The sequence below is a fragment of the Orbicella faveolata genome, unplaced genomic scaffold (assembly GCF_042242905.1).
Source record: "Orbicella faveolata isolate gen_17 unplaced genomic scaffold, um_ofav_v1 contig_12, whole genome shotgun sequence".
NCBI classification, from domain to species: Eukaryota; Metazoa; Cnidaria; class Anthozoa; order Scleractinia; family Merulinidae; genus Orbicella; species Orbicella faveolata.
Genome location: NW_028301539.1, coordinates 21374878 through 21388092, shown reverse-complemented (window position 1 = coordinate 21388092; position 13215 = coordinate 21374878). Strand labels below are relative to the sequence as shown.

The window sequence follows — 13215 nt, the reverse complement described above, 5'->3', positions numbered from 1 at the left end:
ATAAAGTCTTTCTTTTTCGCATGCATATAAGTGACACGTCTTTTATCCATAGTTTTGAACAGTATACAATTTCCCTCTCAAACTCATTTTAATGAACTATTAAAATAACTTATCAAGTTTAAACAAAGGAAATCTTGACCACGATGTTGTCTGGATATCTGACCTTAATATACACTGTTTTTTTATGATTTTAATTCTCCGTTTTCGATTGAGAAGATATATAAAACACTCAAGACAGTGTTTAACCACATTACCAAACACCTCGACGTTCGTCAAAAATACTCCTCTGCTCGTCGTATTTTCAACTGTCTTCTCGGTGTTTAGAAATGTGGAGAGACTAGGTCTTTCATGTTTGATATATCACATCGGGCCGTTACACTAAATTGTTTCATTATAAATGTTTGTTATAAAGCTAAACCTTCATAAAAAATGACCGTAGAAAACTTTTCTTAGCGGGCAGATGATATGTCAACGAACAATTGGGTTAACAATCGATTAAAGATTAGAAGATAAAAACAAACGTGTCCGTATAAGCTACAATTTTCACTACAATGTGATTCTCCTTGATGCATTACACCGGGCTATTCGTTCATAGGTATGTACAAATAAAAAGTCTTGTCATTGTGAAGGTGGCTTTGATCCCAAAAGTGGCTGTGCTTCTGGTAAGCGTCAGTTAAAATAATTATACCTATACATTTTGAAAGTTGTTCTTATCGCTTTATCATCACATTGGCATCGGACCTAAATGAAAAATAACGGGAAGAGTACCTAATTTCTGATTTGGCCAGGGTCAAGTGATCGCAAAGCCTGTAAAATAGATGCTGCAAGTTTTTGAAAAAAAAAAAAAATCCGATAGCGCTTACGTTTTATTTGCAAGCTTATATCAATTTAACATTTATGTGTCCGAAAATCATTAATAATTGATTAAGTTCAAACGTAGGGAATCATGACCATGACTGTGTTTGGATATCAAACACGAAAGACCGTGTTTGAATACATTTCCAAACGCGTTGAAATTAGTCAAAAATACTCCGCTACGCGTCGTATTTTCAAACACGTGGTGAAACGTGGTCTTTCGTGTCTGATATAACACTTGGAAAACTAGCTTTTCTATTACAAAACTTGAGTGTGCATCGTAGATCTCGTAGTTCTCAGTGTTATTTCATTTGTACAGACTTTCAAATTGTACCAAGTCGATACACTTACTCATTTTAGCGTTGGTAGCCCGAGATGGAGCCTGGGGAAATTGGTCCTCGTGGACAGTCTGTGACAAGGGCTGTGATGGCGGCAAGAGAAAGAGACATCGATTTTGTAACAATCCTTTTCCACAACATGGTGGAGCTGACTGCCCTGGAGTCCGACAGCAAACAGAAGACTGTAACACTGAGGATTGCCCTGGTGAGTGCAAGTTGGTAAAAACGAATATGTGCTAAAAATGTAAATGAGAGTGCTTTTCATCAGCCATTGTTCGCAAAACTTATTCATGGCATTTTCCTCACTTGAACTGAACGTATTGAAATAGTACTAAAAAGGGTGACCGATTGAAAAGTATACCTCTCTTCCTTTTTTTATACCTGATCGTACCTTTTTGGAACACAGCGGTGTATCTGGCGAGTTTGGTGAAAATTCCCATATACGATGACAACAGGCGAGTCTAACCTGCCATCAAACCGCACAGAGATACAAATAGGCTTTTACCGTACCCAGGGTTAGCCAAAAATCCAGCGTCACCGGATCGGTGACTTGATATCGTAAGATATCAGAGCAGTAGACACGGCTTCTGATTGGGTAATTACGGTACAACCATATATAGGCATTTTAAACACTTTAAGCATAAAGGAAGATTAAACTGTACCACATGAATGTACTACTCAGTTGTTTTGTTTCACATTTGTTTGATGCAGTGGTAATGTCATGCCGCCAATTACAGAAAATCGGCGTGGAAAAGAACCATCATTATCCCGACGGAGTCTACAAGATCTTTCCTACAGGCTCCCAGCCAATCATGACATACTGCGATATGTCACGTGACGGTGGTGGATGGACACTATTGGTTACAAGTCACACCAACAGCTGGACAGCACAGAACGTTAAATTGAGAAACGCAGATTCACCAAATCTAAAGGAAGACTACTCTATCCTTCAATACGCTGACAATATCAAGGATAACATCAACGTGGCGGGATCTAAGTTTGAATATCGACTAGAAGCTCAAAGTCGAGGTAATGTTAACGGAGATAATATTATGTGTTTACAGCAGCCTTTTTACTATTAAAATTTGTCAACGTTTAATTTTGAAGAATTGTTGCACTTAGCGGCAGATGTCTGGTAGGTACATAATAAAACCGATCAGGGGGATGTCTACCATACGTTTGAAATCACAGTCTTAAGTTGAGGCTGAGGATCTCGGTAGGCTGACGAAGTATTTTGGAACAACATATAAGATGTGTGAAAAATAATGAAAGATGGTAAATTTTCAGATTGGTGAATAACAACAACAACAACAACAACAACAACAAAACTTTATTCATTTTTCATTAATTCACAGCCATGAATTTTAGATTAATGAGTTGTCTTCCATCTACACTTTATTATTAAAAATAATTAAGTTAGAAACTTAAATTAAATAAAATAACAGCATGAACCTGCAGGTAGTCTCGGCTAATCTAGGCGGGTCACATCTATATTTATATTGTACCATTGATATCTAATAAGCTTACTATTCAACTACTTAGGCAATGATTTACGAAAACGTTTATTACAAGCGTTACGAACTATTTTTGACTGGTAATCATTTATATATAATTGATACTAGGAGCTATGATTAACTAGAGATAAGCTAAACGATGGGTTAAAATTAATCAGGCACTAAATTTAAGAATTTTAGTCAGGGTGTCGACTTCAACATAGTGATCAAGATGAAATATTCATTTGTTTCAATAGCCAATAGTTAATAACTAGTTTACAAAAAAATTAATAAATAAATGTTGAGGTACGTTGATAAATACTTATTTACAGCATAATAATAAATACTATGGAGTAAGAAGGACGTGTGTCACTTATACGCCTTGACTAGCTCACCAAGAGTCTCTCCGTAGCTCAGTAGTTAAAGCGCCTAACCCGTGATTGGAGGTCTTGGGTTCGAGTCCTGTCGGGGACTCCTCATCAGACTTTGTCTTTGTCTCAAGCTCGTGACAAATTTATCAATATATGTGATTTTGCCTTAACACAGTAACAAGACATTCGTGTATTCAGCGTGTTACTTGTACACGTCCTTAACTTGAATGTTACATTCCCTTAACATCGATTTAAGCAATAAATTCGAGTCGATAATCTTAGCCTGCAAGGTTTCAAAGATGTTCAAAGATTGATTCGACGTTTTCGCAGGTCACTGGGGCGGTATCTGGACTGCACAAAGAGGATATTCTTTTATAGCTACAAACAACAAGCAAACGGACATCAACCTGATCAAGAAGTTTGACAATTGGAAGTATTCTGATAGTGGAATTGAACAAAGAATGCCATGGATTTCTGGCGCCAGGCTAACGACATCAAACAATGCCAAATCTAACTGGTGGGGAACCATAACAGGTACATGAAACAAAGACAAAAATAACTCCATAGCTTGTTTAAATTCCTTAGTGAATGACGGCGCTTGGGCGCACACTTCCTCATTCTGTACCTTTCATTAATTCTACTCTCTTCGTGAAATTTTGAACATACTAGCCTTGGTCGCTTTTAAAATTTCCCAAAGTCTAGTCAATTTTATTCCTTACTGTGGTAAGGGATGTAGTCTTTTGGGGAAAAATTCTAGACACGTAGTCGTGAATATGGAGATTTTTCCCGTGTCCCTGAAGAGGAAAACACCAAGACCCACTCTATTGCTTAATCATCGTCGAGGGGTTTTCTCAAGAGATTTTTTGGGTTTAGAAACGTACAACGTCGTTTTCTAGTAGAACTTTATCATTAGTTTGGGTGCAGCGGCCGGCCATTAATTCTCACGTGTGACTTCATCCGCCATGTTGAAAGTAGAGAATTGCTGGCTAGCCTGCGAAGTTGAACGCAGCTCAGTTTCGCAGGCAAGAAAGCGCTCAATGCCTGGAACAGATTATGATTCGGTGATAAATGTTCAAATATGCCGTTGTGGTGCCCCAAGCCGGTTTCCCAGGTATGTCAGCAGCATATGAGAACCGGTCTCAATGTAAACCACGAGACGATTTTTTTGTGGGATGGGAATGTGCTAATTAGTGCTGTTTTTGATTTGACTGTGGTAGAAACCTAGGTGGTATTATTGACTTTGTGTATGGGGTTATTCGAAAATTTGAAGATCCTTAATATTATTTTGAGAGAATGTAGAAATCATGCAATTGTAAAATAGCTGCTGGATAATGTGAACGAAAACCACATCTTTGTTAAGCAGCATATATGTTCCTCTGGTAAAGAAGTAACTTAAGCTGTTCCCCTACGCTTTCCAATCTTGCTTTACCCACCACTTGAACAAAGCAGTTTGTCCTGAGCTTCTGCTTCTAAGTTTTATACATTGTTAATAAAATTAGTAATGAAACAAGTAATCGTCGTTGTCTTATTCATGAATTGATCGTTTAGCCTGAGGGCAGTTTTGTTTTCAATTCAAGAGCTAGGTACTGAAAGGGAAGTCTGTTAACAGGTTATTTTATCGTCATTTTTTAGGAAATGATAAAAGCTATCATCCCGCACCGTGGATTAGTGGTCACCTTCAAGAGAGTCAGCCTTCTTACATCTGGTACTGGATGCGAGAGGGTCCTTATGAAACTCCTAGGTCCTGCATGGAGGTCTACTTCAGGGGGCTTCAAACTAACCCAGTGTCAGGTAAATTTCTTTAGGTTATCGAAATGAATAGTGTCTGGTGACTGCATGCAACTCTTAATAGCTCGTGACGTCATGATCTATTTTGATTAGCTGAAATGGCACAATTTTTTTTCTCTCGTCCGTTGATTTCCTCGTTCGTTCGCTCATTGGCCTGTTCGTCTTTTTCCCTCGTTCGCTCCTTCATTCGTTTGTTTGTTCGTTCAATCGTTCGTTTGTTGGTTAGTTGGTTCGTTCATTGGATTTTTCGATCATTGATTTTCTCTCTATCGTTAAGTAAAAAGTACAAATATTTGGTGTTTTGTGATTTCCTTTCGCAGGCGGCATTTTTACAATTAAGCCTCCCGGTCAGTCCGAAGTTAAAACGGTTTGCGACTTCACAACCGAGGGAGGGCCCTGGACACTGCTAGTCACAAGCAAGACTCACAGTGGGTGGGACAAGGACAACATCAAACAGAGAAATGCAGACAAGCCTTCACTGCAACACGACTTTTCTATTCTTGGCTTGGCGGATGCCATTAAAGACTTTGATAAATCACAGGTAACTCACTGGTAAACTGACATGTTTAATTTTCCTTTTGCTAAAATTCTAAATTGTTTCTGAGGCTGAGATGAGTACAACAAACGAAATTACATCAAATCGAAGGATGGAGATTTTTCTCTTTATGTTGTCCTATAAAACACGACAAGATCCAAGAAAGAATTTCACTTTCAGAAAAAATTCATATTTCATTATCAAATATTTTTAAAATGAGATTGAGCTTGATATAGGCAATTACAGATTTCGGGTACACGAAAGCTGAGGAGTTTGGCCGATAACCCAAATGTATGGCATTTGTGCAGCTCTGTGGTGCGTTGCAGGCAAAAAACAACCAAAAAACTGTAATCTTTGTAAATGACCTATTAAACTATGGTGAATCATTTTAAAGTCGTCTCGAATAAGTATGGCTTACTTGCAGCCAATCCCTCAAACATAACGAACATATTACATTGTATATTCTACATTGTAAAACCTACCAGCATTTTTCGGTTAATGTTTCTAGTCAAAGGATAATGCATTATCACAAATTAAAATGATCTATTTTTCCTCCATTTTCCAGCACGCGGAATAACACTGATTTTAAAAGGCCTTTTCAAATGCCAGTGAATATATTCATAGGGTGACTGTCATAGGTCATAGATCACCGCTACAAGAACACATTATATAAGCTGAATCCTTACTTGTAATGATCGAGAATGATATTCCGTACTTGATGGCTATTTTGCTGCCTTGTTTCCTGAAAGAAATTCTTCCAGTATCGAATTGAGGCCGATGGGAAAAACCGTTGGGGAGGAATCTGGGAGGCCCCACGTGACTACACATTCCTTTCAAACGGCGACAAACAAACCGAAGTGAAGTTGATAAAGAAATTTGACTCCTGGGACGAGAAGAGCAACTTGGCAAAGCGCATGCCACGATTGGCGTCATTGAACGGTCTTTTACTAAGCAGTGCCTCTACTAAAGACGACTTGTCGGGTTCTCTGGTGTACAACAGCGGTGCTTCCTCGGCCTCGTATTTGGAGAAGGAGAAGCCAAAACCGAATGTGGTGAGATTTTGGATGAGAGAAGGTGCCAGGTAAAAATGCAATATTAAATATGTATATTTATTATATGGCTAGCTCAGTGAGCGAGCAAGACGAACAAAATCTTGCGCCGTGATTGGACATCCGAGCGGACAACATGGCGCTATCTTGCCCGCCCGGGACTACCCTCTGTGTCCCGCAAGAAGCATTTTCCCGAAAGCCATACAATAAATCCTTTATTGACCGAGCTTGTTCGGTCAAGATGGCTGGATATCAGCAGGAAGATGGCTGGATATTTTTTTTTTCCGAGTTTATGGACCATGACTCCGTCTCGACCATAAACACGCACAAAAAGGGAACCTGGCCAATATCCAGCCATCTGGACCTCATGCTTGGTCAATAACCCATAGGATTGTGATCTTGTTAGTTAATCATCTCTGATCGATTATCTGCGAATTAACAAATTGACTTCATTTTTCCATGCGTCTGTCCTGTTATTTCGTCTTAACATTGTCAAAGTAGCTGTGGATGAACGAGGCGATAGCAATGTTACGATGAAATGCATTGTCAGTAACAGGACAGACACATGAAAAACTGACGTCAATTTGTTATTTGCAACTTGTCTGATCTCGCTCCCCGCGTCAACATCGCATAGATTGTAAATGCATGCGTCCTTACGCTTATTGACAATGAAAATTAGTCAATGAGCGCTCGAGAATTTCTGCACTTATTGTAAAAACGTGTTTTACACATTTAATTTATTAACATAACCATGGCTCTTGGCCAGATTATCTTGTAACGACTTGAAATTACACGGTCTGAGAGCTGGTAACAAGTACGAGGAGGATGGTTTCCAAATGATGAAAGTCAGTGATGCCCAGTACCTCCCGGTCTACTGTGACATGACAACAGCTAAGGGAGCATTCACTCTTATTGTGACCAGCGCTCACAACAACTGGACTCGGGCTCAGGTTCCACGCAGGTGACGTAGTAAACATAATTCCAAGCAACAGTTTTATTTATTTATTTATTCATTTATTTCCATCAATAATGTCTAATTTTATTTAATTATAAGAGCTTTTAATCAGGGCTAATTACTGCTTTTTCACAACAATCATTGCAAATTTCAAGAATAAATTCGAAAGAAGTGGATGCAATCAAAAGGCGCTATTCAATGAATCCGGCGCGAGTCTAAATATAAAATAACCACTCTGTCATTTTGATACAGAATAGGAGCAAACGATTAAGCCTACAATCGTGGACAAAAGTGCTTGGGACACTGATGTAATTTAACGAATTATCTGTGTTTTACAACTGAAGTTTGAAAAAAGCGCTGCTTTCCATTTGAAAACGCGTTACTGTTCCCCATCCCCACCCGATACAATATTGAAAATCAGAAGAAATTGCAGATAGTAGTTTTCAACATTGTATGGGGGTGGGGGGCAAGGTTAGGCAGGTGAAGTATTCGCGCCTGGCGTGTGCGCAAAAGCACCGAAAGAAAGATTTTTGTCCATGATTGTAGTTCGCACTACCGAAATAACGACACAACGATATAAACCTAACGTCAGAAGAAGGACATTATGTCGTTATGTTTGTAAGTGAAGTGAAGTGAAAGACTTTATTTAATGAGGGTGACCCGTGACAGTAACTTAAGTTACTGATAAACTTGGGGCCCTCAGCTTAAAATAATCAGAATGCTAAAAATATATCATTACAATAAAATGCTAAAATACGATATTATTTACAATAAAATACTTATTAAGTTACTATTAAAAATGGTTACAAATAATAAACTGGACTTACAATTTCAAACATACTACGAATAATAAGAGTTAAAAAATTCCATTAGTTTTCTGAGAGTTAAGAATAGTATTACATAATTTAGCCTTAAACGATTTAACGGACTTCTCTGTTTTTAAAGACCGGGGTAAACTGTTCCAATCTTTAATAGTTCTGACGGCGAAAGTGCGTCCTCCCTCAGAGGCGTTTCTGTGAGAGGGGCATAATAAATTTAAATTACAATTTCTAGTACTTCTCGAATGGACGTCAGAGTTTTTCCTTAAAGATGTGTTCATGTATTCAGGTAAAGTTCTGTTTATCCTTTTGTAGGCCAGTGCACATCGATTTATATAAGCTTCTTTGTAAAAGGGGATCCAGTTTAGCTTGTTAAATAAAGTGACAGTTCGACTAGTACGTTGTGCTGCAAGAATAATACGCGCAGCCCGTTTTTGCATACGGAGAACTCTCTCGAGTGCCTCTTTGTTACACGATGTCCATACTGTGCTTGCATACATGAAGAGTGGTTTGATTACTGCGTTATAGTAGATCAATTTTTGATTCTTTTTCAAGTAGCAGCTTATATGGCGTAGAAGACCAATTCGTTTTGAAAGTTTGTTACATAGTTCGTCAACATGTGCTTCGTAAGTTAAGTTCTCGTCGATTATCACTCCAAGAAGTTTATGGCTACCAACTTGTTCAATTTCTGCATTTTGCATCCTAGCTTCAAATTTTCCTGCGTCATGGGTTATACGTCTGCGCAGACGCTTTCCCGTAGCCAACAACGCTTTGGTTTTCTTGGTATTTATAAACATTTTGTTTTCACTAGCCCATTTCTCAACTTCTGTCAAGTCCTTTGTTAATGATTTGTTTAGTGCAGGAATAGCTTTCCAGTCTGAGCTTAAAGACAAGGTGGTATCGTCTGCATAGATATCCATAGTTGACTTGTGAACGTTTAGAGGCATGTCATTGACAAACAGGAGGAAGAGCACCGGTCCCAATATTGATCCTTGGGGAACGCCCTGTCTGATAGTCAGCTGTTCAGATGTGGTTTTCCCTAATGTGATAAATTGCTTTCTCTGAGACAGGTACGATTGAAACCAGGCAACAGACGGAGGACTTGCACCGTAAATAGACAGCTTTTTTAGAAGAAGTTCGTGATTTATAACATCAAAAGCTTTACGAAAATCTATAAATACCAGACCGGTCACTTCGTCATTGTCCATGTTTTTCAGGATGTGATCCGTAAGTCTGATTAGAGCTGTTTCTGTAGAGTGACCTGACCTGAAGGCTGATTGATACTCATATAACATGTTGTTGTCATGTAAAAACTTAAGAAGACAGCTGGCTACGTGTTTTTCGATAATCTTCGAAAAGACAGGTAAAACTGATATCGGGCGGTAATTGTTGATATCGTTTCGTGCGCCACCCTTGTGCAGTGGTGTAACTTTTGCTACTTTCCAACGGTCTGGAAAACTGTTTGTCGATATTGAAAGGTTCAGCAATTTGCATAATGGACTTGCAAACGCTGGTGCAATAGTTTTGAGTACACGAATACTTATGCCATCGTGCCCAGAGGCCTTGTTACAAGCGATTTTCCCTATGGTGTCAATGATCTGCTTAGGCGTTATTGGAGGGATGTTGAAAGCCACATTATCATTCAATCGCGAAGAGACAAAATTTTTCAGCTTGGTGTCATCAAACTCTACGCCAGCGTCGTTTTCCTTGCCAATTTGATCTAGGATGTTTACGAAGTACTGATTAAGCTCATTTGCAATGGAAGCTTCGTCACTAATGATGTTGTTTCCTGTGTTTAATTCATCGATGCGAACTCGAGGTTTACTAGTCCCACTTAATGTTTTGAGTGCTTGCCAAACTCCTTTTGGATTTCCTTTGTTTTCGTCGATTTTCTTGCGGAAGAAACTTCTCTTTGTTTTTTGATGAGACTTGTAGTTTTACCCTTTGCATGCGTATAGCGTTCCCAGTCTGCAGGCAGATTTGAAATTCGCGCCGTTTTCAACAGCTTGTCTCTTGTTTTCATAGACGACAAGATCTCTTTAGTCATCCAAGCAGGCTGGTTCGGTTTCTTGACGCGTTTAGATTTTAGTGGAATGTGCCTGTCCAAAACGTCATTTAGCATTGTTTCCATTGTAATCAAAACATCGTTTAAATCATCAAAAACAAAGGCAATGTCCCATGGGGCACATTGTAGATCATGTAATAGTTCATTTGTATTCAGATTTTTGAAGTCACGATATTCTATGGTACTGTGGGTTTGATCTCTTTGCTTTTTGGAGTATTTACGTCTAATAAAAACTGGCAAGTGGTCTGAAAGACCAATATCTGGTACAGAGATTTCAGTAACAAAACCAGGATGCGTTGTGTAGACATGGTCGAGACAAGTTGAGCTCACGGGACGTGTAACTTTGTGCACGAGTTGGCTTAAATTTAGGCTTTTTAATGCCTTCGCTAATCGATGATGTTTGTAGACATATGTATCCAAGAAGTTTATATTAAAGTCTCCAAACACATATATTTCTTGGTTTCTTAAATAAGCTGTTTCAATGTTAAGCTCCAGTTTGGCATCTGTGTCCGCCGTTGAAGAAGGCGGGCGATAAACAGCTCCTGTGAGTATCGGGCGATTTGATTTATGGGGATAGACTTGTAACCAGACGGTTTCTAGATCCATTTCTTCCAGGCTTGTAATTCTTTCGACTTTTAGATTGTCAGCAACGTAGGCGAGAATTCCGCCGCCCTTCTTGGTTCCTTGCCGGTCTTTCCTGAAGAGCGTGTAGCCAGGTATTTCTAGAACGCAGTCAGGTTTGTTTGGTTTAAGAAATGTTTCGAGGAGAAAAAGCACATCGATTTCTTGACGTCTAGTGGTTAGTAATAACCTTATCTGCTCAAACTTAGTGTCCGTTAGATTGTTTACGTTCCACTGTCCTAGTCTGAGACCTTTTCCTGGTAAACATACCTTGGACAAATTGACTGTCTTGTCATTCTTGTTTTCACTTGGAGTAGTCGGGCCAGGATTCGGGTTTACATCACAGGCCTTAAAAATTTCGAGCTCCAAAATACGAGGATTGAAAGTTGAAACACCATTTGTAGTATATTTCATCACAGAGTGAAAGAATTTTCGCTTGAAGTTCTTCGGTTGGAATGCTGAAACTGCCTTTAGTCCCAAAATGGCCGCGCTCGTCGGGCCTTGCTTTGTTGCCGTAACAAATTGCTGCTGATATCTACCCAAATTTCCGATATAATCGCTTTCAGAGAAGTTATGATTGTCATAACTTGCTGAGAGAAGCACGAGTACTTCGAAAACCAACTGTAGTACTCGAAAATTTAGCCTTTTCACCGAGTAAGACGCCATGCGGCTCTCTCGCTATTGTGTCTATGTGGAGTGTCCAATTGTCAAAAGTAGAGCCTTCAGGCTGATGTATAGAGGGTATTACACCAAAAGTAGTGTAGTGTGAGCAACCAACCATAATGACATTTAACAAATGGTAAACGCCATAACGTGTACTATTGAGTTATGGATGCACGCGGGAGGTTGCTAAGCACGAAAGAAGCGTAAGAGTCGCACGAGGCGATAGCCGAGTGCGACTCTAGCTTCTTGAGTGCTTAGCAAACCTCCCAAGTGCACCCATAACTCAATAGTGCACGCTATGGCGGTTACCATTTGTTTTATAACATAACATTGAGACATTGGAACAACAGAAGTCCTTTTATTGAGCTACATCACAAAAAATGTTCGTGTAGTCTCACATGACAAGAGAAAACAAGTGCGCGAAAATTCATTCATGACAACCGACTGCACACCAGTAACTCGATAAAGTTTCATCTTCACACAACTGTGAAGACAGTTTCGCATTTCTGGGAGAAGGACGTCGGCCATTACAGTGGAAACAATGTCTGTCAAAAGATTTGCTTTGTAAACATTAGCACACACGTCAGCAGCGTACACCCATGGGCAAATAGTAGACGCTAAATTAACCAATCAGAGCGCGCGCTTTGCTTTAGTTATGTTATAAAATAATTTGGTTTTATCAACTGGGTTGATAATGTGAATTCGCCACCGTGAAGAGATTCGAAAACTGACGTTTCGAGCGTTAGCCCTTCGTCGAATTTGCTCCGACGAAGGGCTAACGCTCGAAACGTCAGCTTGCGAATCTCTTTGCGGTGGCCAATTCACATTATCAACCCAGTTGATAAAACAAAATTATCATGTTATATTCCCCAACGACGCAGCACCACAGTTTCTTTAGAAACTTACCCCCTCATTTCATAATGACATAATCGCAACATGACGACTAATTACTTCTTTTTGTTATTAGAAATGAACTCTACCCTGGATTGAATCGGGATTACTCTATATTGGACTTAGCAGACAGCATTAAAACTCTCAACAATAATGGAACTTTCCAATACATGATGGATGCTAATTCTCGTCGTCACTGGGGAGGAATTTTTGAAGCTCCAACCTCATACAGGTTAATTAGTTGTGAGAAAAACATTTTTTGAACTTACCTTTGTTGGAGGATTATACGTCGCCGCTACTCAAGAGATTGTATGCGGGTGTTTTTGAAGATGCAAAGGGCGAATACACACCTTACAATTGAAATATTGTAACATGAAAGTGCGTAAAAGGAAGTTGCAGTTACTGATTGCTAAAAATGCCGGTAGACGCTTTTGGTAAAAAAGGTATAGTCTAATTATTTTGCTGCAATTTTCCGGCGCTGGACTATTTTCCATTCTGGCAAGTAATTTCTTCGATTTAAAGTCGGTGTGTTTATACAAGGGAGCTAAGCTATACAGAAAAGAGGGCATCAACAGACGTTTTTAGGACACTACTTTAATTATGTGTTTTAAAATAGTTAACTGGTACAGCACTCTGTGCACTGAAGTTGTGAAACTTGCCGTTTATTCACAAGCCTTGAGGGCCACGGTTTTAGCTTAGAACGCGGCCTCAAAAACTCTATCGTGTTTGAATAAAGAATTGTCGTTATACTTGTTGTTTTGTAAATATTTCAC

At 39.2% G+C, this 13215-nt stretch overlaps 1 protein-coding gene across 3 annotated transcripts in view; it reads left to right on the top strand.

Annotated features, from left to right (window-relative positions):
• LOC110062877 (uncharacterized) overlaps positions 1–13215 on the top strand; it is a 54380-nt gene that overhangs the window by 36567 nt on the left and 4598 nt on the right. For all 3 annotated transcript variants that reach the window (XM_089282821.1, XM_089282822.1, XM_089282820.1), the window contains exons 31-39: positions 596–662; positions 1216–1398; positions 1905–2222; positions 3388–3591; positions 4690–4848; positions 5166–5386; positions 6130–6461; positions 7196–7390; positions 12519–12674. In XM_089282821.1, coding sequence (XP_089138947.1) covers positions 596–662; positions 1216–1398; positions 1905–2222; positions 3388–3591; positions 4690–4848; positions 5166–5386; positions 6130–6461; positions 7196–7390; positions 12519–12674 — 1835 coding nt within the window. The remainder of the gene's footprint in view (positions 1–595; positions 663–1215; positions 1399–1904; positions 2223–3387; positions 3592–4689; positions 4849–5165; positions 5387–6129; positions 6462–7195; positions 7391–12518; positions 12675–13215) is intronic.